We start from the raw sequence: 12,770 nt of genomic DNA on the forward strand, positions 1-12,770 counted from the left end.
AGATTTAAGCATCAATATATAATGAGACAATTAGTAATCATGTTAATGGACTATAAATGTCTAAAGGATATATATGACTATGGAAGCTTCGATTGACGAAAAAATTAATCTAAATATCTTAATTGGCATAGGATTTACAACAAAAGTGTGAATTATATAGTTTTAAATTTAACTTTTAATTATTTAATCGTATTTTTTAATAGCCTATGGTAATTAAAATAGTAGAGTTCATAATTTTTTTTAATTATTCAACTCACACACACTGTAGATGTAGATGCTTTAACCTAAAAACAACAAAGGAGAAAAATTCCCTTTAACCATTGAAACTCTTCGATAAATTATCTAATCACGCTTTTAATAATATTAAATATTTAAATATAAACAACTTAAAATCTGTTTCACACTTTTTCTAAAATTATTAGAGACAATTAACAACGTTTTATTTTAAAAAAAATTTGATTAGTCCGAAATCAATAAATGAATAGGTTTTTGTAATAATTGTAGATATATTTCATTCATAAAATTACTATCTAATAAAAATTGCCGAAGTTCAGAACATTATTTATGACCCTACATATTAATTATAGCAAATGTGGGTTTTAATCGTAATCAAAACAAGTAGTTCTCTTCGAATAATTTATCTTAATAATTAAAAAAATTCATTATTATTTTTAAAATTTACGAATTTGAACACAAATAATTATAATAAGATCATTTCCTAAATACGCATGGACCCCACGACCCTCATTTCGATACGACAGAAGAAATCATCGCCTTTTGTGTAGGACCTACCATCACGTGCTCCTTTTGGACTATTATTCACCCCCACCCAATTATTTTTACTCACAAACCGACAGAAGAAAGTGAAGAAATTATTAAAAAAAACACCTATATAGATTTACTAAACTGCCCTCATCAGACATTTTTTTCACTATAAATGGAATTGCATCCTCTTCTAGTTTTCCATTCCCATGTTCGTGGGTCGTTCTGCGGTGCGGCGCCTAAAAAACGGCTAATATACGGCGTGACCGGTTAAACAAGTGACCGTTAAAATTTACCGGTTATGTTATTTTTTAACCGGAAATATTATAAGTACATAATAGGTAGCGCTTATATAATTAGGTAGCGCTATTTACCTATTTTATAAGTAAACCAGTATATTTATAACGATAGCATTGCAAATTTACCTATTACATTATATTATATTGAAGTGTCCATACTTTTTATAAAAAGGATCGATACTTTAACAGTGTTTCATGTTTTCCACCTACAATATTGATTTAATAATTTCATTTGCACAAAAAATTATTTGATTGTTTTGATATTTATAAAATATTATTTAGAATTTTAATTTAATAATAATATACCGTAACGTAAAAAATAAATCATTAGACGCCTATAATTACTAAATTAATATCTTAAAACTCACTCAAAGATAACCTTAAATTAATGTTTTCCACAGTGAAAAAAGTATGGACACTTTTATAAAAAGGATAGACACTTTACAATATAACCATTACCTATTACATTATATAAACGATACCTATTACATTATATAAGGGCTACCTATTACATCATATGTTTACCTATTATTGAAAGTGTCCATACTTTTTATAAAAAGGATCGATACTTTTTTTAAAACTTATGTAATTTATGTTTCAATTTTTTTAACAGTGTACTGCGAATTTAAAATGATAATATACTTGTAGTCAATTTGGCAATTTAAAATTTGTAATCAATTTGTTAACAGTCTCCCTTCATCCTTTTGCATTCGGCCATACTGTTAACATTTAAAATTTGTAATCAATTTAAAGTTTATCGATACTTTAATCCAATTACCATTTCAACAATAATACAAAAAGACATTGATACTTACTAGAAGTACATATATCCACCCTTTGGTTCTTCGAGTCTCGGCCTCAATTTCAAAGTCATCTGCTCCACCAACAATTTTCCAACCCATTGACTCCATTTTTCCTTCATATATCAGTTTACGCAAATCAAATTATTTTTACATACACTTTTCAATATACAAATATAGATAACTACTCTTGTGGTAAAACGGTTTTCTTCAAAAATTTGAATGGCCACACCAAAATGTGTCGGCACATTTATACAACCTATAATATTTTCTACCTATAATATTTAATAAATATCGACATTTATCGTTTTCCTTGAATATCTATTTCTACCTGCAATCGGTCCCAAATGCTTCCTTACTCCAAAACCCCAAACAACACATAAAAAACCTATCGCGATTACTGTAATAATAAAAAATTAGGGTTTCGACAACATACTTTTCGATTCGACTGCAGCAACAAACAAACAAACTTCGCTTTAGAAACGCCTTCTGAAATGCAGCAACAATTACTCTTCGATTTCAAAACTCGTCCGTTCTATCTATTTTCAGAGGATATTTAGCTTATTTCATCGGATATGTTATTTATATTTAATCGATACAAATACAAAAGTGTCGATACTTTTATGTCAGTGTCGATACTTTCGAAAGGATAATTACCTATTTCTTTGAAAGTGTCGATAATTTATTACACGTACTTACGAAAGTATCGACACTTTCAATATATCCGGTATCATTTTACCGTTTTTATCATTTTGATACCGGTTTTATCATATTTTACCTGTTATATCGTTGTGGATCGATATTTTTTTTTAAAGTATCGACACATTATAGGCGCTATAACTGCTTCTCTTTTAAATTCACAAAGTGTCGATCCTTATATAACGTATCGACACTTTTAATTTTACGGTTTATCATTTTGTTACCGGTTTTATCATATTTTTACCTGTATATCGTTTTGGATCGATATATTTCTTAAAGTATCGACACTTTTAGGATTTAAAACTGCTTTTAAAGTTATGTAATTTATGTTTCAATTTATTTAATAGTGTTTTATTTCCACCTACAATATTAATTTAATTTAATTTACACAAAATTTTATTTGATTGTTTTGATATTTTAAAATATTATTTAGAATTTAAATTTAACATATTAACCAAATATAATAATAAATATGTTTTCAACAGTGAAATAAGTATGGACACTTTTATAAAAATGATATATACTTTTTTGAAAGTTATGTAATTTATGTTTCAATTTTTTAATAGTGTTTCATGTTTTCCACCTACAATATTAATTTAATATTTCATTTACACAAAAATTATTTGATTGTTTTGATATTTTATAAATTTATTTAGATTTTAAATTTAACAATATTAACTAAAGATAATAATAATATTTTCACAGTGAAATAATGGACACTTTTATAAAAGGATAGATAATTTACAATATAACAGGTAAAAATATGACAAAACCAGATTCATTATGACAAAACCGGTAAAATTTACTTGATATGTTAAAAGTAGGACACTTTTATAAAAGGATAGATATACGATAACCAAAGTTTACCGGTTACCAATTTTTTATAGTTTTCATATTTCTACCTAAACATTATTAGTTGTCAACATAATAGGTACCGCTAAACCGAATTTATTAAATACATTTTAATGTATCCGGTAATGCTGTATATTAGCCGTATATTAACCCGCCTTTCCTGAGACATCCCCATGTTCGAGCTCTCCTTGTACAAGCTTACATTTATCCGACAAAAGAAAACAAAATCGTCGGTTTTCTTTTTATTTTTTTGGGAGAAGAAAAATGTTGGGAGTTTTTAGCAGTGCCATAGTGTCCCCGCCGGACGAGTTGGTGGCGGCCGGCTGCCGTATCCGTCGCCTAAGACATCGGCGGCTTCTCTGGTGAAACGGTTCCTGGAAACGAACTCTGTGGTTGTCCATGCAGATCGGAGATCATGCTCAATTCGCTTATTCACACCATAACGAGTCCCCTTTTCAGCCCAGGTAAATTAATAGTTACATGATATTGTCTGTGCTGGATCTCTTTCTTGAAGTAAAATTTAATAGATATTATTCGAATTAAAACTTTAATTTGAGTAGTTTCAAATCAAACGACTGCTTCGACGAACTGAGAATTTCTGTAATTAGTTTGATCGAATAAGTTAATGATTTTGGCTGATGATCGTTTCGATGATAAATCACACAAAAAGACTGAAAAATGTGAGAGGCGATGAAATAAATAACGTGACCTCTTTTTTCCTTCCAATTAAAGGTTCGAATCTCACGTGAGATTGAAGTTTATTATTTTATCTAATTAATAAATAGCTGAAAACTTAATTAGTGCTTGTAGTTGAAGTGATATTTAATCTATCGCGTTTTCTTAAAATTTTAGAATCAACAGATGAATCTAATATTTTTAATATATATATCTTATTTTAAGGCGAAGAAAAATAATTTATATAAAATATTTTAATAATTTTTTTTTTTGCTAATAGGCGAATAAACAAGTAATTGACCTCAATATTTATTATTTTAAAATTCATGTTTTCCTTTGTTTTTTTTCCTTATCTTATCAGTTATCACTTCTGATAAAGTAATACCGCAATATTACATGGTGCATTAGTTGGGCTATCCTTTATATCCCAACTTTGAAGGCACTCCATTTCTTTGAATAAAGCTAGATGGACCCATGTTTGTATCCAAGCCCTCCATTGAGTTTTATCCTTAGATTTTTCCATATCACGATCCTATTTATTGTACTTTGTTTTATATTTTTTATAATAATCTATTTAATGCATTTATTTTTATGCTTTTATATCGTATCATTATCATATATTTCGAAGTTTTGGTTTCCTTTTTGTTTATTCAGAAATTGGTTTAGGTGATTCCTTGTCATTTTTAATAAGAAAAAGCCAAATCCCATAGGATTTTGATTTTTAGCATATTCAATCTTTCTATCTAGCTATCTATTTTACACTTTGATATTTTATGTTGGGTTTGTATTTGTTGTAATGTCAAACAAATATATAATAAAGTGTCATCACATAAATATAAAATATATTATCAGAGATTGACTTAAGGGATTACCGGGATGTTCAATTTCATATATAATTTGTTTGTGTTCATCTAAAATTTTATAAATTCATTTCTTAGTATAAAATTTTACGTTCGGCCTTGATTAGTTAATAACTATTATTATGCTGTCTTGTTGATCTGAAGTTGAATGATTGGTAATTATTGGGTATTGATCCATGCCACAGATCATTTGCTGTGAAAGATGAAATCTTTTGCATGTTTGAGGGGACTCTTCATAACTTGGGGAGTTTGAAGCAGCAATATGGGCTTGCAAAGTCAGCAAACGAGGTGATATTGGTTATTGAAGCTTACAAGGCTCTACGGGACAGAGCACCTTACCCTCCTAATCATGTGGTTGGCCATCTCATTGGGAGCTTTGCTTTCATTGTCTTTGACAAGTCCACCACCACTTTGTTTGTGGCTTCTGTAAGTCCATTTCTCTTACATCTCTCCAATATTTGTATCTGACACTATCCAACACATAAATATGTAAAAAATCTCCAAAAGTTTAGAAAAATCTGTTCATACCCGAGGATAATTTTTTTTCTTCAAATTATCATATTTTTATATATTTTCTTTGTATTTTCTATTGAAACTAATTTTTTATTCCTATACTTTTACAAGTTCACTCAACTAATAAAAATCTTTCATTGGCGTATGTTCATACATGGATTATAAGTCTCACCTACTCTCATCATAAATAAGACTGAGTAACACAAGTCTCACTTACTTGATCTTAAATATTATGGTTGGTGTGTAACAACAAATGAGGTGGTATGATAATGACAGGATCAATTTGGCAAGGTTCCTCTCTATTGGGGAATCACTGCCGACGGATATGTGGCCTTTGCTGATAATGCTGAATTGCTTAGAGTGCCTGTGGCAAATCTCTTGCTTCTTTCCCTCAAGGTGGATTCCTCACTTTGCACCTTTATTATTATTATTATTATTATTATTATTATTATTATTATCATTATCCAACTGATTTGTTAAACTTCAAACTCACAAGCTTCATATTCATCTCTACAGGCTGTTTCTACTCCACGGCAGTTGGGGAAATAAGAAGCTATGAGAATCCTAAGAACAAGATAACTGCTGTTCCCGCTGAAGAAGAGGAGATATGGGGTGCAACATTTAAGGTAACATCATTTTTTTTTAACTTGTTTTTTAAATGCAGTTTCTTTAATGAACTGGAGTCACTAACATATAATACTATATCTATTTGTTGGTGATAAATGATTGTCGCTTGTGGTCCCATTTAGGAACGGGAGTAGTATTTTATGGCAAGGGGCGAATTTATAAAATTTAAGGGAGAAAACATATTATTAAAGAAAATATAAGTAAAAAATCTTTAGTAGAGGCTCGGTCCATCCTTGGTCCCATTGGTCCCATTGGTCCCATTGTTCATTTCAACTAGGGCTGTAAAGAATCACTTAAACCACATTATATTCATCAATCAACATTGATGATGTTTGGTGGTGTTGGATTTCAGGTGGAGGGGCCAGCAGTTGTGGCTGCCACAGAGTAGCTCTTTCTCCTAGTACCTAAAGCTATGGATCCACGTGAATTTATGTTGAAGCAAATGGATCAGTCTCCATGTGAATACCAAGAGTGTTGACTACTTGTAGAATGAAAAGATGACTGTTTGGTTATGAGAAATGGATCAGTCTTTATGTTGTTCTTAAAACTAGCTTTGTTCTAATTTTCTTCTTGTACATCTTGTTAACTTCGACTTCAACTTCTAGTTTAATAAAAGCTTGTTGAGCTTCCCAAATTTGGCACCCGGTTTCATCATTTGTGACTGATTGTGTCTGGAATTTGATTTTAACAGTCCCCCGTATCTTCACCCTACTGATATGCCGGCCGGATGCTATCCCGGTTTCGCATCAGTTAACGGGGATTGAGATATAGCTCGCAGAGTCGTTCGTGGCGTATCTTGCTACTCACTACACGATCGGTTTTTCTGATGGCACATGTTGACGGGACATCCAAATTTGCTAGTGATCGTTATAAATCAAACATGATAAGATATATATATGCAACCCAAATAGGCTGTTATGCTACAAAACTATTACTATTATGTACATAAATCATAGAATGCACAACTCATTCCCTCTTCAAATTCCCAAGTCTTAAATTTATGTATGTCGAGCCAGTGTAAAACCTTAGCCGTTTTCTTCCTCCCCCTCTCTTCTACTTTTTTTCTTTCTTTACTTGTGTCAATTTCTATAGATCAAATCAATTTTTTCTTTCTTTGATTTTATTTAGCTGGTAGCGATACCGGTTTTGATACTGGTTTTTGACCGTCGGTTATTTTTTCTTTTTGTTTTTTAGTTTTTTTAATAAGAATTGTATTGTCTTTGTGATATGTTTATCTATGTCTTTATGACACGTTTATCTATGCCTTTATAATACGTTTTTCTCTTCTTTTTGGTAGTTTTCAGTCGTTTGACCGTTGTTTTTGTTTATCTTTTTTTCTTAGGGTTCGATTTGACATAACCATGACTGATCAAGATGACACTTATTTGTTATCATATTGGTTTTCTCTGCTTTTGACCATCGGAATGATTTGGATACGCATTTTACGCTCATGAATAATTTTCTCATGTTATTTGACTTTGATTTACGATTTATCGGTGGTATTTCAGTAGTTTCATCCACTTTTGTGGTTCGTTTATCGATTCGGTCATATTTGTTTGTATCTTAATTTTTTCGAGCATCGGTTAGATTTTTTTAACCTTTTACTTTTATGGTCCTTGTGTGATCTAGGTGGCTAGTTTTTGTGTCAATGGTTATAAAAATGTTCTAATTATAATTTAATTTACGTCAGTAAACGTAATTTTCATTGGAATTTAGATATTTTCTATTTTTAATAAAACTAGTTGCTTTCTATAAAAGAAAATTTCTTGAATTTATGTAAGAATTAGCGTTGAATCCACATCCAAAGATATTTAATCTTCCAACATTATCTCCAAGATTAATAATCTTTCATCTAAAATCACAGTAAACATCGATGTTCATTTGGCGTTATTATATTAAAAACCTTCTTTAATATTTTTTATTGAAATAACCTCATGTTAGATTAATTAGAAAAATAACCTACAAACTGTCCACGTAGGATACCTCGCATTATGCAAAAAGTAAGGTCATATATCACGTTTTACGAAAAACGAATTTCATACATTTATTATTATTTTTATTCAATATTAAATGACTTTATCTGAAAAAATTGGTGGATCTCGCGTCTTATAAAATGTGAGATCCATTAATTAGTAAGTTAACGTATAACTCATATGACCGTCAATTTTTTGATAAAAAAAATTCAAAAAAATGAGTTTGGAACATATAAATAGTCGAGTGACCATTTTATAACTTCTAATAATTGAGGGACTCAAAATGAATATCTTATAATTAAATAACTATTTATAATTTTTAATAATTAACAAACTCCCAAGTAGGGTCCAGACCGTTTAGAGTGTGTACTTTTACCCATTCATAAAAATAGGAGAAGATCGTCTCTGTCTATCCCACCGACTGAAAGCATAACGGTCGAAAACATTTTTGAAAAGAAAAAAAAATAAAAAATTCAAAATATTTGAAAACTTAATCTTCAACCCGAGACCCATTATTTTGCCCATTTATTTATTTATTTATTCAAAAAGAAAACAGGATAGTTTTCCCTCTCCTTTCAAATTTTCTTCACTCTATCACTCTACCTCAAACCCTAAAACATCCCAGTCTTTGAGCAAACGGTTCTGAGTCGGAGGAAACAAAAACATTGATTTCCTAAATGCAGGACTTCGTTGGATCGGTTCGCCGATCCTTTGTATTTAGGTCTTCGACGTCCGGCGATGATGGCGGTGGAGGACTTGGATGCTTTGTTGAGAAGTTCGGCGCTAGCATTCGTAGATCGCGAATCGGCTTGTTTTCTAAGTCACCTGCGCCTCCCGCTCTTCCTCCTGTAAAAAACGGATGCTCCGCCGATCCGGTGGCGGAAGGGCGAGTTGATTGGTAGTGGCGCCTTTGGTCGTGTTTACATGGGGATGAATCTTGACTCGGGCGAGTTATTAGCAGTTAAACAGGCGAGTTACTCTCAATTGAGTCGTGACTTCTTTTTTGTATTTAGTTTTAAATTTTATTTGTCTTGACTATGTTTTTTTTATGAAGGTTTTGATCGCGGCAAATGCTTCGAAGGAGAAAACACAGGTAGAAAAATGATTTTTTATAATTTTTTGAAAGTGTGAATAAATTATAAATTGAATCATAAAACAATCATTATTTTTGTTTCTTTAATTGAATTGATTATGGGTAGGCTCAAATTAGAGAGCTCGAAGAAGAAGTGAAGCTACTACAGAATCTATCACATCCAAACATAGTTGTAAGTGTGATTTCTGGAATTCAATTTAAAATTTGATGTGGGCAATCCACAAGCCATCATTAACTATTTTTATGTTTGTTAGAGATATTTGGGCACTGCAAGGGAGAACGATTCGTTGAATATTCTATTGGAGTTTGTACCGGGTGGATCCATTTCATCTCTTTTGGGGAAGTTTGGATCTTTCCCTGAACCTGTAAGTTATTGTTTTGTGATTACATTTTAGAATATTTGGTGTTTCACTTTTCCACTATCTGGTGGTGATATAATTTTACTCGTTAATTAGAATACTTGCTCAAAAACAGGTTATAAGAATGTATACAAAACAACTTCTGTTGGGACTGGAATATCTTCACAAGAATAGAATCGTGCACAGAGACATCAAGGTACTTCATTTGGTTTTCATTGAAAATTGTTGCATGTTACACGCATCTGTTTGATATGATGTGCTTTTATTCAGGGAGCAAATATTCTTGTGGATAACAAGGGGTGTATCAAACTTGCAGACTTTGGTGCATCCAAAAAAGTTGTTGAGTTGGTAAGAAAACTATTTTCCTTTCTTTTCCATCCATGCCTTAAAAGGTATTCATTTGGAGTGATGGTTTTCTGCTTCTTCAGGCTACATTAAACGGAGCCAAGTCAATGAAGGGAACTCCATATTGGATGGCTCCTGAAGTTATTCTTGGAACAGGACATAGATTGTAAGAAATTCATGTAACTTCATGCTTATAATTGTAATCCTTGCTATCTGATGTTGGGATCTTATCTACTTCGGTCTTCTTTTTCTTAGCTCTGCTGATATATGGAGTGTTGGTTGTACTATTATTGAGATGGCTACTGGAAAGCCTCCATGGAGCCAACAATACCAGGAGGTGTGTATTTGAAGCTGTTAGAAAACCGTCATAAGAATGATAGTATAAGAATAATCCAATTATTGACCAGACTAGGCTTGATTTTCCCTTATTTTGAATGCTGATCTTGTGTTTCTTTCAGGTTGCTGTTATCTTCCATATTGGGACAACTAAATCTCATCCACCAATCCCTGAGCATCTCTCATTTGAGGCTAAAGACTTCTTGTTAAAATGCCTACAAAAGTACATTCTTTTATCTATTTTTGTTTGTAGTTAAGAGTTCCATATTTTCTCCCCATTCTCTTCTTCTTAAAAGGTCAATTAAATAGTGAATCATGCATAAATTGCAAGAACTTTCTTTTCCCTAATAATTTCAATTTTGTAATCAAACCTTATATTTGGTGCCAGAGAGCCAGAACTCAGACCTAGTGCATCAGACTTGCTTCAGGTAATTTGAAATTATTGAGCAGTTTTTGCCTGAATTCTTCATAAAATAGTCATATGTTGGTTGTAATGCATGCATTTAGCCGTCGATATGACAACATAAATAATACTCTGCTCACTTATAATTTAACGTCATTATCAAAATAAATGCAGCACCCTTTTGTGACTGGAACTATCAGGAACATGTAGTTCGTAGCTCAATTATGGTAAGTCTGATTGTATTAAGCTTTGTTATTTGATATTCTATTCTTTTGATCTTCCTGATTAATCTATCAGGAACCTGAAAATCTGGAGATGGCATCTGGGTTTAACCTGAAGAGCTCGTATGTGTCCAAATTTCTTGAGCTATGTTTATTTATTTTTTTATACAGGGGTTGAACTTATCGTTGGTTACAAATATTGATGTCACAGAATAAATTCAGGGATCAGATCAACAAGCATGGGTTTAAAGGATGTTTGTGAAATGGGTGGTGTCAGTTGCTCTACAGCATATCTTGGGAAATTCTCAGAACCAGGAGCCTATTGGAAGGAAAACAGTTGTGACAATAGCATGTGTCAGATAGATGACAATGATGATCTTGAATTTGGCACTTCAGTAAATTTCAGCACTGTTTTAGCATCTGCTGATTTGAATAAAGAAATGAACTATTCTTGCGAGTCCCCCATTCTTCTCAGATTTTTATAATTAGCTCGAACTAAATTGCTTAATTGTTTATTTGCGTCAGAGTTTTAATCCCATGTGTGAACTACCGAAGACTGGCCATGCAAATTTGACCAAAATTCTGAGCTAAGCCGAAGTGGAGTAAACTTGTCCTCGGGTGAAACAATAGAAGCTGCTGGCACTCATGGAATGTCTGCTAAGGAGAACGGTTTCACTTTTTTGTGTGGACTGCCAGCAGCTGATGATGATGAAGAAGTTACGAGATAAAAATTAGAGCCTTTCTGGATGAAAAGGTATTGATCCTTCTTTATGGATGATTTTACGTTCATTTTTTATTTTGTTTCCCTTGAAGTCTTCTATGAAAGAAGCTAATTCCGTATTATCATTTGACCAGGCTCTGGAACTGAAGAAGCTTCAATCTCCTCTGTACGAAGAGTTCTACAACACGTTGAATGGTAGTCTTCCAACTTTTGTTGGAACTGCAAACAGTGAAAATATTTTGAGCTTACCTCCTAAAAGCAGGTCGCCTAAGCGACTGCCTAGCAGAAGACTCTCAGCAGTTGCTGATGCTGCCAACATAGTTAGCCCAAAGGGTCATAAGAACCATTTGTCAAATACTGCTGGTGTTCATGATCGAACTTTACAAGAAATTCAGCCACCTCTCAGGGAATGGAAAGGGCTCAATGCGCAGCAGGAGACTATTAGTCCTAGGTTTGCTAATAATTTTTTGTAGTCTGCTTTAGCTTACGTTTGCATGTAAAATCTTCATGTCCTATTCTCTAATCTTGCGAATGCAATTGCACAGCCTGAGCTTTTCGGAGAGACAAAGGAGGTGGAAGGAAGAGCTTGACCAAGAGCTCGAAAGGAAGCGAGGTATGTTATGCTTTTCATCTGATTATCTCAATCTCCAGCCTATTATGAGTGTGCTTGTTTTATGTTAGTTAAAAGCTAATATGCATTCAGATGAAGTTAGTTCTCTTCGGAATTCGGATACATAACAAGCCAAATTTCTATTGCAGAGATGCTGCGGAAGACATCATCTCCAAAGGATAAGTTTCTATTTGGACAAACAGAACAATTTCGATCTGCATTTTCTGGCAAGTAAATGTACCTAACGTTACCAATGGCGCTGTCAGTTATGTATTCTATTTTTGGCGAGTATATTCAACTTTTCTTAAAAAACCCAAATCGTGTATTTATATGATCTTTCATGTATTTCAAGAAAAATGAAGTCAGAACAATCTCGTTAACAACATATACATATGCTTGAGTAGTATGGCAGTGCAACTTTCATGCTGTATTATGCTCTAGTTTTTCAGCAAAATAAACAATCTAGTTATTTCGATCTGTATTATGCTGTAGTTTTCTAGCAAACTAAAATATGTAATAATTTTAAATTTTTAGAAGCGACTACACGAGCCTTTCGGTCCATTCCTGTACGTCATGTCATTTAAAGTGATATTTGACATTTCGTTCAAAGCAACAATGTAGC

General features: G+C 32.3%; 1 protein-coding gene and 1 pseudogene across 1 annotated transcript; both read left to right on the forward strand.

Annotated features, from left to right (window-relative positions):
- Window positions 1-3,595: 3,595 nt before the first annotated feature.
- Window positions 3,596-6,721, forward strand: LOC120152605 (annotated as a pseudogene).
- Window positions 6,722-8,589: 1,868 nt separating this feature from the next.
- Window positions 8,590-12,426, forward strand: LOC120152606 (mitogen-activated protein kinase kinase kinase NPK1-like). Its single transcript, XM_039164799.1, is given in 20 exon segments — window positions 8,590-8,910; window positions 8,912-9,029; window positions 9,115-9,153; window positions 9,260-9,325; window positions 9,408-9,518; window positions 9,628-9,708; window positions 9,783-9,860; window positions 9,941-10,023; window positions 10,113-10,194; window positions 10,316-10,416; window positions 10,582-10,621; window positions 10,771-10,783; window positions 10,786-10,823; window positions 10,894-10,940; window positions 11,029-11,274; window positions 11,362-11,540; window positions 11,543-11,571; window positions 11,673-11,989; window positions 12,084-12,151; window positions 12,298-12,426. Coding segments are annotated over 20 exon segments (1,995 nt in total). The 5' UTR covers window positions 8,590-8,737; the 3' UTR covers window positions 12,384-12,426.
- Window positions 12,427-12,770: the final 344 nt, after the last annotated feature.

Source organism: Hibiscus syriacus, unplaced genomic scaffold (genome assembly GCF_006381635.1).
Source record: "Hibiscus syriacus cultivar Baekdansim isolate YM2019G1 unplaced genomic scaffold, ASM638163v2 tig00111095_pilon, whole genome shotgun sequence".
Classification (NCBI taxonomy): domain Eukaryota; kingdom Viridiplantae; phylum Streptophyta; class Magnoliopsida; order Malvales; family Malvaceae; genus Hibiscus; species Hibiscus syriacus.